General features: G+C 42.1%; 1 protein-coding gene and 1 pseudogene across 1 annotated transcript in view; one reads left to right on the plus strand and one right to left on the minus strand.

Annotated features, from left to right (window-relative positions):
* The window catches only part of FNTB (farnesyltransferase, CAAX box, subunit beta), a 74,613-nt gene extending 57,974 nt beyond the window's left edge, over positions 1-16,639 (minus strand). The window contains exon 1 of the mRNA XM_066388185.1: positions 16,393-16,639. Within this exon, the coding sequence (XP_066244282.1) occupies positions 16,393-16,536 (144 nt within the window). The 5' untranslated portion in view covers positions 16,537-16,639. The remainder of the gene's footprint in view (positions 1-16,392) is intronic.
* Positions 5,828-10,744, plus strand: LOC136375833 (dynein light chain Tctex-type 1 pseudogene; annotated as a pseudogene).
* Positions 16,640-17,517: the final 878 nt, after the last annotated feature.

Consider the following 17,517-nt stretch of genomic DNA (forward strand, 5'->3'; position numbering starts at 1 on the left):
AAGTACAAGCCAATTCAAACCCATACGACTCAATATTCAAAGGCTAATGGGTGAGCCCATCTCACAGCATTGTGACACCTAGACCCATAGGAGAAAAGCTTCCAGTCAAGAACTCCTTAACAAAAAGTCCCACCCTCAGTTCCCACTTGGGCAAAAGCAGTAGCCAAGTACTAGATGAGGAAAATGGAGGTTTATTTCTAAACTTACATACCCAACAGAAACACAGAGGTATGTCATACAGTGAAGTAGAAAATGCTTAAACTATTAAGTTTCACACAGCACAGTGTTGTTTCTCTTTGGATTTTCCTAATCACATTCTTTTTTTAAATTTATTTATTCAGTTTAGAGAAGAGAGAGAGAAGAGGGGAGGAGCAGGAAGCATCAACTCCCATATGTGCCTTGACCAGGCAAGCCCAGGGTTTTGAACCAGCGACCTCAGTATTCCAGGTCAACACTTGATCCACTGCGCCACCACAGGTCAGGCCCTAATCACATTCTATAGAATGAAGAAGTGCTATTCCAATGCAGTTAGTAACTGACTCATCTCTGAAAATCTAAATTATGAATTCTAATAAATACCTCAATGCTACAGGATACCTTTTCATAATAACGAACAAATAAAAATTCACTTTATGTAACCTGACTGGTGGTGGCACAGTGGATAAAGCATCGACCCAAAATACTAAGGACACTGGTTTGAAGCCCCAAGGTCTCTGGCTCTCAGTGTGGGCTCATCAGCACGGGGTCACTGGCTTGAGTGGGAGAATCATCCACACGATTCCAAAGCTCACCAGTTTGAGTGCAAAGGTTGCTGGCTTGAAAAGCCCAAGGTCACTGGCTTGAGCAAGGGGTCACTGGCACAGCCCCAGTAAAGGCACATACAAGAAGCTCAATGTACAACTAACTTGAAAGCAACTACGAGTTGATGCTTCTCACTCTCCCTCACCCTCTCCCTCCCTTCCTATCTCTCTCTCTCTCTCTCTAAAAAAAAAAAAATCACTTTACTTTCTCTTAAGAACTGGTATATTTTTCTAATAGCTTTATTCACATAATATTCAATTTACCCATCTAAAGTGTACATTTCAATGGCTGTTAGTATTTGCACAAAGTTGTGCGTCCATTACCCCAGTCCATTTCAGAACATTCTCACTACCCCAAAAAAGAAACCCTGCACCCCTTAGCAGTCATCCCCAATCCTCCCTCCTCCCAGCTCCTGTCCACCACTACCCTACTTTCAATCTCTATAGATTTGCCTATTCTGGATATTTCACATAAATAGAATCACACAATATATGGTCCTTTGTGACTGGCTTCTTTCTAGCACGGTGTCTTCAAACTTTATCCATGGTGCAGCATGTGCCAGTACTTAGTTTCTTTCTGCCGAGCAGTATCCCGTTATATAAATACATCACATTTTGCTTATCCATTCATCAGTTGTTAGGCATTTGGGTTGTTTCCACTTTTTGGCTCTGATGACTAATACTGCTATAAACATTCTTGTACAACTTTTTGATGGACATATGTTTTCATTTCTCTTGGGCATATACCTAGAAGCAGAATTGCTAGATCATATGACATCTCTATGTTTAACTCTTTGTGGAACTGCCAGGCTGTTTCTCAATGCAGTGGTATCATTTTACATTCCAAACAGCTGTGCATGAGGGTTCCAACTTCTTCATATCCTCACCAACACGTTATTATCTGTGTCTTTGACTACAGCCATCCTAGTGGGTGTAAAACAGTTTCTCATTATAGTTTTGATTCCATTTTCCTAAAGGTTAATGATAATGAAAGTGCTTTTGGGGGCTTATTGGCCATTGTGTATCTTCTTTGGAAAAAGACTTATTCAGATACTTTGTTTGGGTTGTCTTTTATTGCTGAATTGCCATGATACCTTATACATTCTAGACACAAGTCCCTTAATGGATACATGATTTGCAAAAATTTACTCCCATTCTATGTATTTTTTAAGAAATGGTATATTTTTTGATGGGAAAAGATTACCTAAGAACACACACTACGGATTTTATAGTACAATTTTACAAATAATATTTAACAATAACCCTGATTTTTTTTTTTTTGACAAATAGTAATGGATTAATATGGAAATTAAAAAGTATCCATTGGGGGAAGAAAGAGGCAAAGTAATCACCCAGACAGACAGCATCCTTTTCCTGCCTCCACCTCTCCCGACATAGCCTGCTAGTGTTCCACAAAATCTGTATGAATTGCTACTGGGAAGATACAAGCATTCTCTAACTGTTCTGATTCGCACAGAAAAAAGAAAAGAAAAACTAGTTGAATATAAAAGAGTTAACTTAAGGGGCCTGAGACTGCTATGCTTAGGAAGGCCTTTTTGAAAGGTTGGCCTCTCTCGTGGCTGGTGCCTGAGACCCTGGGTTTCAGAAGAGTTCCCACCATTTCCCAAACTGGTAGGAGTGGCTCACTGTGCCTACGCTGTACAGACAATGTGGTTTATGATGAACAGCTACTTTCTTTCTGGAAGTCTAGACTTGTGGGAAGTGCTAGGCAGAGGACACCTATGTGTCCAACCCCCAGTAAAACTGTGAGCACCAAGCTTCTAACCAGCCTCCCTGATAGACAACACTTCCCATGTGTTGCCACAAGTCACAATTCAATGCTCAAGAAATTAAGCCCGCCCTGTATGAGTCCAGTGGGAGAGGACTCTCGGAAGCTTAGGCCTTGTGTTTCCCAGGCTTCACTCTATGAGCCTTTTCCCTTTGTTGACTTTGCCTTGTGGCTTTTTGTTATAATAAATCATAATCGTGAGTATGACTATATGCTGAGTTCTCTGAATCTTTTTATTGAATCACCAAACCCAGGGATGGCCTTGGGGACCCTCAACACCTTAGTATATTTAGAAATTTAGCCTTTGGGACAAAATTAAGGGAAGTGGTCATAACAACTGCATAATATCTATAAGCAAGATCTATAATTAAATTCCTTTTGAAAATTTATCAAAATCCTCACTTTAAGAAGAACTGAGGGCTATCAAAAACAAAAAACAAAAAAACAAAGCTAAGTCGTAAAGAACTCAACACTATATATTATATATATAGCTGTCAAATAGGAACTCAAAAAAACAAAAAGTGGCTTCAATACAAGGATGCTAAAGCATGTCCACTTCCCCTGGCCTCTCATTTTATATTGAATTTCCATGCTTCCTTTCTATCCCAAAGGAGTGGACTATTGTACTCCAGTTAATTTCTCCTTTCTGTCTGAGAACCCCCACAGGTAAAACAATTACCAACTGGGTACAATGCAAAGGCTGATTAACAACCCTGTAACTACAGATAATTTTCTTTTGCATAAATAGCAAAGAGTCCACAGGTTCATTTCCCTTGGGCACAGGGCACACAGTTCATAACCACCATGTTAATGAAAGTGATGGGGCTCTCTTGGGAGAAGGATGACAGCCAAAAAGCATCCGATCTGTTTCAGAAACAGGGCTACATGTAATGTTAACAGAAAGACCTCCAGGATTAGTCACCAGCACATTTAATCCCAAAGGATTAGCTCTTCAAATTTTTTAAATAGCCTGAGATAAAGAGACTTTGGTTCAAAACACACAAACACAAAGATAAAAAGAACCTTCAGACAACTGGGGAAATTTAAAAATAAACTAGATACTAGATGGTATAGAATTATTTTTTATTTTCTTAGGTATGACGTTATTGTCCTTATGTAGAAGGATGCCATTTCTAGAAGATAAATGCTTTATTTATGGGTGATGCATCATAACATCTTCCCCTTACTTTCAAAGATTCAGAAAAAAATTAATCATCTACATATATACATGTATATATATACACACACACACAATGAAAAATTGTGTCCTGGCTAGATGATTCATTGCATTATTTCCATCTTTGTCTTTGACTAGGCAACTTCACAACCCTGTAGAAGTAGAAGTTAACTTGTAGAATAGTGATAGCAATGTAAATAATCTCTGCCCACAAAAAATGCAAATTGCATCTGGTAAAATGTAGTATTAAGCATCTTCGCATTCATTTGTAAACTCACTTTAGCATTGCTTATCTGACTGCAAATGCGGTATTTTGAGTTCTCTTCTGAGCTAGTTGCAACGTCTTACTGGTTCCATGAGTTAAATAAAATCTTTGACATGTGCTCATTTTATATGTCTATGAGTCATGATATTACCCTTTTAAAATTTATTCTTTAACATTTTATATGAAGGAGGGAGGTTAGGAGAAGGGTAAACAGATGCTGTCAATTTTTCCGTATATTTGAAATATTTTTAATAATAAAATGTTGGAAGAAATTATTAAGACTCAAAACAAAACACTTAATACCCAGATTCTACTATGACTACTTTATCCAGGTATAAGAAAGATTTTTGAGCCTGACCTGTGGTGGCGCAGTGGGTAAAACATTCAACCTGGAATGCTGAAGTTGCTGGTTCAAAACCCTGGGCTTGCCAGGTCAAGGAACACACGAGAAGCAACAATGAGTTGACGCTTTCTGTTCCTCCCTACACCCCTTCTCTCTCCCTCCCTCTTCTCTCTAAAAATCAATAAATAGCCTGACCAGGCAGTGGCACAGTGGATAGAACATTGGACTGCGATGCAGAGGACTCAGGTTCAAAACCCTGAGGTCGCCAGTTTGAGTGCGGGCTCATTCAGCTTGAGCACAGGCTCACCAGTTTGAGAGCAGTGTCACTGGCTTGAGCATGGGATCGTAGACATGATCACATGGTCACTGGCTTGAGCCCAAAGGTCACTGGCTTGAAGTCCAAGGTTGCTGGCTTGAGCAAGGGGCCACTCACTCTGCAGAAGCCTCTACCCTCATCAAGGCCCATATGAGAAAGCAATCAATAAACAACTAAAGTGCCACAACGAAGAATTGATGCTTCTCATCTCTCTCCCTTCCTGTATGTCTGTCCTTATCTGTTCCTCTTACTGTCTCTCTTTCTCTCTCTGTCTCTGTCACACACAAAATTAAAAATAAATAAATAAAATCTTTTTAAAAAATAAATATACATATGCATACACACATATGATGCATTTTTATACAGGGCCAGACAATTTGCAGCCAGCTAATAAATTGCCAAGATCTTATCTTCCCTAACCAAAGACTCTTAGGAGCAAAGGGTTTACACATTCTAGATGGTACAGGAGCAGACCCACCTTGGTCTCTTTCCTGTGACATTCTTTGAGGGTGAAACTGATCAGAGAATGACCCTGATCCCTCATTCTGATGCATCAGCATATCAAAGAACACACCTGGAAAGCTACTGAATATTCTGAGTGAGACTTCTCTAAAATTCCCCGCCTTTAGAAAACAGATAAAAACACTTAAGACGAAGACCCCAGTATACACTCTCCCTTGAGCATGCCCATACCCTCCCTTCTCTCCTCAGGCATGGATCTTTGCTGTCTTTCTCCTAAACTCTAAGAATCCCCATGAGACTTGCTGCCACGGGAGCACTGGACAGCAGCAGCTCCTCCAGGATAACCTGCTGATCCTGTCTCAAAGGTCCCTCCTCTTGCCTCTGTGACTTGTTTCCTGAGTCCACACAGCCCAGCTGGCTCACTTCTTTTGCCTCTGTGACTTTCTTTCTAAATGGCCAAGGAAGCCTCGTCTAGGCTTGACTCATCCTCACATTTCCAAAGGGCCACGGAAGCTCTGCTCAGTCACAATCCTGCTGCTGGGATCTTGCTTCTTCCATCCGAAGGCTTTCTTTTGTTTCAATGTCCCCAGCTTTAAAAAGCCTACTCTCAAATTACCTGGACTCATGTCATGAAATCTTTCCTGCACAAAGTCAAGAACCCACGCATTCCGGACCATGCCGAGGCAGACCCACCTTGGTGCCCGTTGGGCAAACGAGTTGTAAAAATCTGTATTTTCTGGGTTTTCTCACTCTTGTTGTTAAAGATGGCCACTGCTCACGTGATGATATACTCTCACATGATACAGCTAATTGCCCTTCTTGCTTGGGAAGGGGCTTGGTTATGCTAATGTGTGCTAGAGGAGGGACTTTCATGCCGAAAGTTTTATTTATTTATTTATTTTTGCATTTTTCTGAAGCTGGAAACAGGGAGAGACAGACAGACTCCTGCATGCGCCTGACCGGGATCCACCCGGCATGCCCACCATGGGGCAACGCTCTGCCCACGAGGGGGCGATGCTCTGCCCATCCTGGGCATCGCCATGTTGCGACCAGAGCCACTCTAGCGCCTGAGGCAGAGGCCACAGAGCCATCCCCAGCGCCCAGGCCATCTTTGCTCCAATGGAGCCTTGGCTGCGGGAGGGGAAGAGAGAGACAGAGAGGAAGGCGCGGCGGAGGGGTGGAGAAGCAAATGGGCGCTTCTCCTGTGTGCCCTGGCCGGGAATCGAACCTGGGTCCTCCGCACGCTAGGCCGATGCTCTACCGCTAAGCCAACCGGCCAGGGCCTCATGCCGAAAGTTTTAAAAGGAGGAGCTAGGAGGTCATTTTGGGAGAGAGAGCACGTTGCTGTAGAGAGGAGGAGCCCGTGGTGTAGCAGGGAAGGAGAGGCCACATGGAAGAGCCAGCCAAAATGGAGGCATGCAGAAGGGACTGAGGGAGGCCTCTGATTCTAGCAAAAACTGGAGAAAGTCAGTAGCTTTGGGAGCCGTGAATGGAAAGGGAAGTGTTTTCCCACTATGTGTATTTTCTCGCCCGCCGGTTGTGAGCAAGAATAAAGAAGATGGCTCACCAGTTTTTGGCTCCACTGTTTCTTTACCATCTGTCCAAAGGGAACCTGCATAGCCAGGCAGCTGTGATGGTGGCCGTGGCTACTGGCTTTACAGTGCCAGTGCCTTTCCAGTGACAAAACCAGTCAGATAGAGTTTTTCGCAATTTAAAAGTATAAACACTCTACAATAAGACACTGACAAAGTTTCTCCTTGACCAAATTCCAGTCATGCTCCTCTGAACCCTCTTCCAAATAGGCCTCGACTTTTGTACTTTCATGTCCGTCTTTGTATCACTCAATTTAGCAAGAATCCTTTTAAGTTTATTAGCCAGAATCAATTCAGGATAGAAGCTGTTTCCAGAGATGGTAAGGGGCAAACTGAACTGGGGGTGGAGTTGAAGGAGACGACCTATATTTGTAATTGTTTTCCTTCAACAAATAAAAAATTAAGATGTTAGCAACTGCTACTTCTAGGTTATAAGACAGTGCTTGTTAATTATGTTATTATTTGTGCTTTTTGTTAACTATAAATATCTCTTTTTAAAAAACTGATTTGAGGCTCTGGCCGGTTGGCTCAGCGGTAGAGCGTCGGCCTAGCGTGCGGAGGACCCGGGTTCGATTCCCAGCCAGGGCACATAGGAGAAGCACCCATTTGCTTCTCCACTCCTCCGCCGCACCTTCCTCTCTGTCTCTCTCTTCCCCTCCCGCAGCCAAGGCTCCATTGGAGCAAAGATGGCCCGGGCGCTGGGGAAGCTCTGTGGCCTCTGCCCCAGGCGCTAGAGTGGCTCTGGTCGCAACATGGCAACGCCCAGGATGGGCAGAGCATCGCCCCCTGGTGGGCAGAGTGTCGCCCCATGGTGGGCGTGCCGGGTGGATCCCGGTCGGGCGCATGCGGGAGTCTGTCTGACTGTCTCTCCCTGTTTCCAGCTTCAGAAAAATGCAAAAACAAAACAAAACAAAACAAAAAAACCTGATTTGAAAGTGCTTAGCTTTGTGATGCCTTGTCATCCAAGCTTTCCCACATCCTACAGAGACAGGCAGGCCACATCATACAAAGAGACTGTTTTCTGAAAGTTCATTGGCAAGTCAGTTATTTAGACCTTATTTCTTTTCCCATCAAAACAATGTTATACCTTACAGGTGATGTATTATAGAATTATACAACTGAAACCTATATAATTTATTAATCACTGTCACCCCAATAAGTTCTATTAAATAAAAACAAAATCAATGTTATACCTAACAGGTTCCTAAGACAGCCCTCCCAAACCCTATTTAATGTATAACATAACTGCTAATATTAACAGTATCTCTCTCATTTTCTCCAGTCATTAGGCAGCTGGTTACTTAACAGATGGTAAAAAGAGAACACAATGGTTCAGAATTAAAAGTCTACTAGTTTGCTGGAAGTTTAACTCTGCTTCTGACAGCACCCAGACTAGGCATTTCTAGGTACAGCATGTTTTTAAGTTTGCTAAAGGCAGGCTGTGGCCACATGCTGGAGGGAAGCTGGAAGACTGCCAGGCTGCTGATTTTCTTGTGGCTGAAGTGAGCAACATTGTAAAAGAGGCTATAGAAAGTGCCACCCGTGGCAACACCCATCAGCACAGCAAAATGAATCAGTGCACCACCAATGTAGTTTAAGCCAACTCACCAAGCTGGGAAAACCATTGAAATGCATTGTGGTCTGTGTAATTATGTGGAAAAATGGAGCAGGATTACACAGGGCAAGCTCTTGTTTCTGGGACAGCTCTACAGATGGGAACTTTACTGTGCGATGGGAGAACAAAACCATGTACTTACTATTTTTCTACTTTCAACTACATTGCCAGCACCTCTGGACTGTCCATCTGAGCTCCTTATCTCCCCATCCCTCCTCCCAGGCTCTTTCTCCTTTGTCTCAATCTTTCTCTTCCATCTTCTAACTACCAGTAGTGAATTCAGTGAATACCTTCCCCATTCTCTGTTTTTTTGTTTTGTTTTGCTTTAAGGCACTCTCAAGATGTAAAGAAACAAACCAGAGAACTGCAGTGTTTCAGGAGCAGCACAGCCAGAGTTAGAGAGGAATCGGTCACCTGAGGCAGCAGAAGCCTGGACTGCCACTTGTCCTTAACTCTGAATATTTTTGTTCAAAAATGCTTAAAAACTCAAATCTGCTAGTGTGAAACTTTCTCTGAAATGATTCAAACACATTAATTTTACATACTTTGTACTTTCATTACAATAAATTATTCCAATTTAAAAAATTAGTTTGCTAAAGTCAGATTATATATATTGAAGGGTATGAACATATATGCCTTCCCAAAATATACCTCTCTGGTATATGAATTATTTTGAAGCAAGGCCATTGATAACCAAGAGATGCAGGAAAAGCTCTAAAAATGGCATACATTTTCCTTTTGTAAGAGAAATTTCCACTTGTAAAAGTGTCTCCCACTGTGTACCAGGAAGTGGAGAAGTCTTAATAACTCTAATCAATGGAGAAGACTAGACTTAAATTTGCATAACAAATTTCACTAAACCACTCTTGTTTACCATACTTTTACCACAGGGGTCGGGAACCTAAGGCTCACAAGCCAGATATGGCTCTTTTGATGGCTGCATCTGGCTCGCAGATAAATCTTTAATAAATAAATAATAATGTTAAAAATATAAAACATTCTCATGTATTACAATCCATTCATTTCCTACTGCTCATGTTCATGGTTGCGAGTGGCTGGAGCCAATCACAGCTGTCCTCCGGGACAACACCAAATTTTTATTGGATAATACTTAATGTACACGGGTCATTGTATGGCTCTCACGGAATTACATTTTAAAATATGTGGCGTTCATGGCTTTCTCAGCCAAAAAAGTTCCTGACCCCTGCTTTACCAGTTCCCTTCACATAACTTATCTCTCCTACCTTAGAGCCCCAAACCCTTTTCCTTTGTTTTAGCCTAAGAGAATATAAAATCCCAAGTTTTAACCACCCCTTTGGGTTACTCATGGACAGCTCTATTTAAAAGATATCTTGTGGGCCCTTGGTGGGTAGCTCAATTTGTTAGTGTTTCCGGACATGCCAAGGTTGCAGGTTCAATTCCCGGTCAGGGCACCTACAAGAATCAACCAAAGAGTGAATATACAAATAAGTGAAACAACAAATCCATGTTTCTCTCTCTCTCTCTCTCTCTCTCTCTCTCTCTCTCTTTCCCTCTTCTCTCTAAAAGCAATAAATTTTTAAAAAATTTTAAAGATATCTCATGAATTTTTCCTAGAAATCCAATCAATAAAATCACAGAATAATTTTCATTCATTGCTGAGTTATAAAAACCAACTAATGCATTTTATACTTTCTCTTTCACAGATTCTATCTAAAGCCAACCCTATGATGCACCAACTTTCATATTGTGGACCATCTCTCTCCTTCTTCCTTCATCTTCCCCTCTCTCCCAGAAGAGGACCCTTCCTGAAAGCAGATTTGCTGCCTGAGACTCATGCTAATTCTGAAGATGCAGTAAAAGAACCATTAATAGGTAAAATATAAGGCAAGGATTCTTTATTAAAAACCATTATCACTCAGCCTGACCGGTGGTGGTACAGTGGATAGACCATGGACCTGGGATGCTGAGGACCCAGGTTTGAAACCCCAACATCACCAGCTTCAGCGTGGGCTCATCTGGCTTCAGCACAGGCTCACCAGCATGGGTGCCGGGTTGCCAGCTTGAGCGTGGGGTCATCAACATAACCCCATGGTCTCTAGCTTGATTGAGCCCAAGGTCCCTGGCTCAAGCAAGGTTTCACTAGCTCAGCTGGAGCACACACACACACCCCACCCCAGTCAAGGCATGTATGAGAAGCAATCAATGAACAACTAAAGGGCTGCAATTACAAGCTGATGCTTCTCATCTCTCTCCCTTCCTGTCTGTCAGTCTGTCGCTCGCTGGCTCTCTCATACACTAAATCAGGGGTCGTCAAACTTTTTATAAAAACCGCCCACTTTTGCAGTGCTGGTCAACCTGGTCCCTACCATGCAACCAAACAGCGCCGCGATTGGCCCATCATGAAAGATGGAACGCCCACTAGTGGAAAAGAAGTCTTTTTACAAGCAATCTTTACAAAGTAATTTTTGCTGTGGTGAATTCTTTCAATTCTTTATTTTGAACACAAAGTAGCAGTCCGGGTTGACACATAGCTTAAAATGAGGTCTGGTTTTGGCTGCTTAAAGAGGTAAGCTGATGGTATCATCAAAAGAAGACAAATAAAACACAGATCTAGTAATTACTCCTGGAAAGATAAACTCACACATCCACATGTGAGTTGCCATTTTAAAACCTTTTAAATATCACTTTAAAAAGTAATAACATGGCCTTGGCCGGGTAACTCAGCTGGTTAGAGCATCATCCCAACATGCCAAGGTTGTGGGTTCAGTCTCTGCTCAGGGCACATGCAAGAATCAACCAGTGTGATGGCATGAATGAGTGGAACAACAAAAGTCAATGGTTATGTTTCTCTCTCTCTCAAAACAAAAAAATCAATCAACTTTAAAAAAGTAATAAATGGGGATAAACTCTGGTGATTACAGATATACACAAACTGGACACACTGTAAGAAAATTCTAATTGTAATTTGTCGTAAAATAGTCAATGACAATATCTTACCTTATTCACAAAGGATGACTCTCTAAAAACTTAAAGTGTGGTTTGGAAAAACAGATTGGCTGATCCAAAATGTGTCTCCAGTAATGATAAAAATACTAAGGTCAAGCGTGGTCTGTGGTGGTGCAGTGGATAGAGCGTCGACCTGGAACACTGATGTGGCTGGTGTGAAACCCTGGGCTTGCCCGGTCAAGGCCCATACAACAAGCAATCAATGAACAACTAAACTGAAGCAGTTATGAGTTGTTACTTCCTGCCCAAAACAGACTGGCTTCCACTCCCTGAAATCCTCGTGCAAAGCAATCATAATTTAGCACTGAATTACATGCTTTTATAAGTTATTCTGTAATTGCTTCAGGCAAATTCCTTTCTTACCTCTAAGAAAAAGAATTCTTTTTTAAATTCATTTTTAATTTAATTTATTGAGGTGACATTGGTTAATAAAATTATACAGGTTTCAGGTGCACAATTCTTTATTACCTCATCTGTATACCACACTATATGTTCACCACTCCAAGTCGAGTATAAGTCTAAATCTAAGAGAAAAGAATTCTGAGGGCAGGGACTAAAACTAATAATCCTAGCTTCTCCTCAGAGTTGACTGTCACTTCACTGAATGTTGTATAATGATATCATGCCATTTCAAGTGGAGGATGCTTTTGCCATGTTCAAGGGCAAACTACAAGAAAAAAACAGTAGTACCTTAAGCAAACAGCTGTTTTTGGCAAGCCTCTTACCTCTGAGACTGTGTCAGTATAACCTACTGACCTACTTCACAGAGCATTTGCAATGGGGTGACTGCAGATGGCACAAAAAAAGGAAGACAGGTACTAACAACATAACCCCATCTTGCTTTCTGGAGTTCAAAAAAAAAAAGGTGCTCCAAGCATCAAATCCATCAGTAAGATGGCTTATCAATGTTGAGACCTTCAAAAACTAACCAGAACCTGGCCTAAGACACTCTATAACACAATGTCCAACCTTCATAACCCTGAGTTAAGCAGCCATCATCTGTCACCTGCAGTATTGCAATAGCTTCCTAACTAGTTCCCCTGTACCCTTTCCTCACCATCTATTTCTCAACAGTGACCTAAATGAGACCGATGAAATGCCAGGCGGAGAGTGTCAAAACTCTCCATCATGGATCAGTCTGGTAGGAAACAGATGGCACATTCAAAGTGGGTGCTTTGAGGAGAGTTTATAGAGGAATGAGTTACAAAGGCGTGAGCAGGTGTAGGGAAACCACAAAGGAGAGTGCAGCACTCTGGGCTGGAACACAGAGGTGCTGATCCCCTCCTAGGCCAGAAGGTGGGGAGAGAAGGAGACAGGACACAAAGAGCTCCAAGGAGAAGGGACCTTTCAGAAGATGTGACCTTGAGTCTAGAGCAGCGGTTCTCAACCTGTGGGTCGCGACCCCGGCGGGGGTCGAACGACCAAAACACAGGGGTCGCCTAAAGCCATCGGAAAATACATATTTATTATACAATACATTTTTAATATTTCCGATGGCTTTAGGCGACCCCTGTGTTTTGGTCGTTCGACCCCCGCCGGGGTCGCGACCCACAGGTTGAGAACCGCTGGTCTAGAGACATGGCAGTCCATGCAATCCTGTAGGAAGGGATACATATGCCGATCTCATTCTTCTCCCTCTCTGTCATCCTCTATCCATACTCCCCTTGGCCAAATACAACCAGAAGCCATAAGGCAAATGAGTCTGTCATTGCAGGTCTACCTCCTGGGGCACATGTACAGAGCAGGGTGGAAAAGGGTAGAGTGAATCTGGGAAATTAAACAGAAGCTATTCAGCCAAATGGTTTCCCATCTCAATCAGGGTATTTGAAAGTACTTACAATAGTCTATACAGGACCTACGTGGTCCAAACTCATCTTCTGTCTTCCTGTTTATTAACCTCTCCACTCACAGTGGCTTTCCACTTATCAGCCACCCTCTTACCTCAGGTCCCTTGTAGTTGCTGCTTTCTCTGCCCAAATGCTCCCCCCTCCCCCAATACACACATGGCTTGTTCCCTAACTTAATTCAGGTCTCAGCTAAAACATCACATCATCAGAGTTTTCTCTTGCCACCTTATATAAAAACCACCCCTCCTCCCACATGGCCATTCCACACTCTATCTCCCTTATCTTGCTTTACTTTTCTCCACAGGATTTCTCTCTAATTAACATAGCCAATAAATGATAGATAATTGACAGACAGATGGTTTACCCTTTTAAAATATTTTTTAATTTATTGATTTTAGAGACAAGAAAAGACAAACAGACAGACAGATAGATAGATAGACAGAAACATTGATCCATTTCTGAATGTGCCCTGACTAGGGATCAAACCAGCAACCTCTGCATACCGGGATACTCCAGCCAATGGAGTTATCTGGCCAGGGAAGTCTACCCTTTTTAAATTGACTATCTCCTGGCTTAGAACAAAAGTTTCATGAAGCCTGACCTGGGGTGGTGCAGTGGATAAAGCGTCGACCTGGAAATGCTGAGGTCGCCGGTTCGAAACCCTAGGCTTGCCTGGTCAAGGCACATATGGGGAGTTGATGCTTCCTGCTCCTTCCCCCCTTCTCTCTCTCTGTCTCTCTCTCTCTCTCTCCTTTCTAAAATGAATAAATAAAATAAAGTTAAAATTAAAAAAAATATTAATTAAAAAAAAAAAAAAAAAAGTTTCATGAAGTCATCAACTTGGCCTCTTTTGTTCACTGGCTTACTGTCCAGTGGCTAGAACAGTGCCTGACACTTTAGAAGACACTCAACTTTTCTTGAATATATTAAAATGAATGGATAAAACAACAGAAATTATAACTAAAGGCTCTTTCCACTATTCATAGGTTTAACTCCTATTACCAAATTGTTGTTTAACAAATAAAGTCTTCTGATAATTATATAGGAAGTAGGTGACAAGCATTTGCTTTTATTAGCAATGGCAAAAATTGAGCTGACAGTAAATCTCTATGAATAAATGGTTCACTCAGCACCAAAAGGGTAACAGTAGTATCTTCTGTAAACAACTCCTCCTAGCAGGTTGGCATTTCTTGTTAATATGTCATTATTAACCTACCAACCTAGTACTTCTCTAAGCCTCAGTCTTCATCTGTAAAATGTATAAGGATTGAATGATACAATATTTAGAGAGCCTTTCACACAGTTCTGGGACCCAATAAATGGACACTATGATGATTACTAAATCATTCAGGTAGCCATAAAATGAGATATTACATTATCTTTCCACTACCTGGAACTGTTTATCCAAGACTTTTAATATGTGAGCTGGAATGACATGGAAAAGAAATAAAAGACTTCCTTTCCACCTACCCCGGAGTTAAGCCTATATCTGAAAGACACCCTATGATATGAATGTTCCATATGAGAACCTAGCTTTTACTCCTCCTAGCCCAGGCCTTGGCCCACACTTTTGCAGACCAGAACTTGATTGCATGCATTTCTGCTCGCTCATTTACGCCTAGGTACTTAGAATATAAGAGTTGATTTTTCTGGTAAGAACTAAGCAGGGGCACCCTATTGGGAAAATGTAGTATAGGAAAAAGAGAAAGAAGATATGAGTAAGGTTCCTTGATAACGTTCCTTTTTTTTTTTTTTTTTTTTTTTTTTACTTACGCATCTAACCATGGAAATCTCTGTTCTGATATCTAAATATACAGGCCAACTCTTATCCCCTTTTCTCCACTTGGCATTCTATTCATAGCCTGATGTGCTCAGTCAGTTGTTACTACATAAAAGTTGACCCAATAGTCTTGGGTCAGATACAAAGAAAAAGGTTTGATCTGAATCAACTCAACAACCCATCTCAGGAATACTTTAGGTTTTTCATTGATGGGAGATTTCTTTGCCATCTTTTACAAAAGACCTCTTCGAAAGGACACACAGGTGGTCTAACTAACCTGGGGAGCTAGATTCAAAATATAAGTGTTTCCTTTTCTACCCTAAATCCATGAAGCATAAATCTCCAAATGCAATATTCTCTCTGCTACTACGTGTAAAACTGTCAAGCCCTTGTATTTATTTTTGTTATTAATGTATAACTGTATTTATAGCCATAATATACAATATAATAACTATCACTACAAATTTGCCTCAATGGAGGCTTCCAACTTCAAATTAAAACTCAAAGCAGGTCCCTCCAAGGTTATGCCTGGAAAATTATCTTAATTTTAGTCAGCAGCCTGATGCTTATTTGTATAAGTGCTAAAAAGAATCATCCTGACTACTTCTCCTAGTGACAGATGGGTAAACATTTCCACAATAACTCGGGAACAGTTGAGAAGTGAGAAGAAAAACAAAACTATTGCTCACTACTCATTCCTTAAACACTTTTCAAAGCGATTGGTCCGACCTGGCTTCGAGGACTCAGTGAATGTCAAGTAGTCCAAATTTTATACTTTCATTGTAAACAATTTCCAAACTATACTGTGTTCCTGCCTGTCTTCCCCAACCAGGCTGTGCCATGCTCATGGTCGGGCACTGTATTGTTTCTTTGTATTTCCAGCGTTTAACATTGTGTCCAACACACTGCTCAAGCGAATGCCTATTAAAATGCCCACCCACAAGGCAGGCCCCAAACCTGGCACTGGAGGTCATAAATTAAACAAATCATGAAATGGCATGACCCCCGTCTAGCCGCTTCTCTTCCACTCTCTGTCCCAAAAGTACAAGTAGGGTGGGGAAAGTGCACTGTTCATCAGAGAACCTCTCGCTGTCCCGGCAGGATGGAATGGGCTGTCTGACCCGTCCGGGCTGTTTTTGACCTCCAAGCACACAACACGATCCTCTCCGCTCCCTAAGGCAGAGGGGACCCATGTACAGTCCTTTTCTCCAAGCCCACCCTTGACAACGACCCCTCCCCACAACGCTCCACTCCCCAGACCAGGCTCGGGCTCCGGAGCTTCCCAGAAGGGGGAGCTCCGCACTGCACTGTGGGAGTCGTAGTTCCGTGATAAGCTCCGCACACAGATGGCCCAGCGGATGAGACTCCCACTCCCAGAAGCCCCCACGCGGCCACCTCGCCTAGTCCTGTCATCTCACCTGTTCTATGGACGTGACTGTTTCCACTGAGTCGTCCTGCAACCGCTCCCTCGCGTGCTCGGGCCTCAGACTGTACAGTGGCTCTGACCAGGCAGGGCAGGCAGATGGAGGGCAGCAGTAGGAGAAGGAACTCGGAGAAGCCATGATCAGGAGAGCAGCAGGCGGTGTATAGGACTCAGCTTCGTCCAACAATAACGCGCATTGAAACTCGAGCGGGTTAAGGCGTTACGGCAAGCGGATAGAGTCAAAAAGATTTTGAACGCGAATCTCTCTCCTATCTACAAGTTTTCAGGATATGAGTTTCAGAGATGCTGTCGCCCCCAACTGGTCAGAGTTACTGCTGCAAGAAGCTCAGCTTCCTGGAGCGCAAGGAACATGTGTGCATCTGATTTCCTTTGAAAGAGGGTGTAGGTTGCCTCAGTCCATTATGCAAAAGAATACATACACTTCTTTCCAATATTCTGTTCATTCTTTCTTAATTGTAATGGCAGTTCGTAATCTCGAGTGTCCAAGACCCCAATGATTGTAATTTTGAAAGCATTTCTTACATCTTTCCTGATTGCCTCAGTCACACTATTACTAATAGAATAATTATACACCTTTGGGTACATGACAGCTGTCCAGAAGAATTATGAAGCTTCTCAACAAAGGAACTGCCATCTCAGTACTCAGTGATAAAAGACAGGGGCATTGTAAATTTCTCCTCTTCCCTTGGGGGTTGCAGTACAGTAGCAGGAACTAAACTGCAGTAGAAGGAACAAGCATAAATAAAAGAACTAAGGTTATTCAGTTATTTATTTTTCAGTGTTTTTTAGAGCACCCAGTATGTGTCAGGCACTGTGCTAGGCGTAGGAATACAAAAATGAACAAAACAAATAAGGTCCCTGCTTTTGGAAACTTTACACACTAGTGGAATAGACAGAATTAAGCACATGAACACAATAAATATATGAAGACTTGTGATAAATAGTATTAAGGAAAACAGGGTCTATGAGAGAAAGTAGGAGGGGACTAATTAGATTGGGTGGTCAGGCTAAGACCCTTCAAGTAAGTGACATGAAAACTGAGACCTGAAGGATCATGAGGAGCTATCCGTGTGAACCATATGGGGAAGGGCTCAAGAGA

Source organism: Saccopteryx leptura, chromosome 6 (genome assembly GCF_036850995.1).
Source record: "Saccopteryx leptura isolate mSacLep1 chromosome 6, mSacLep1_pri_phased_curated, whole genome shotgun sequence".
Classification (NCBI taxonomy): domain Eukaryota; kingdom Metazoa; phylum Chordata; class Mammalia; order Chiroptera; family Emballonuridae; genus Saccopteryx; species Saccopteryx leptura.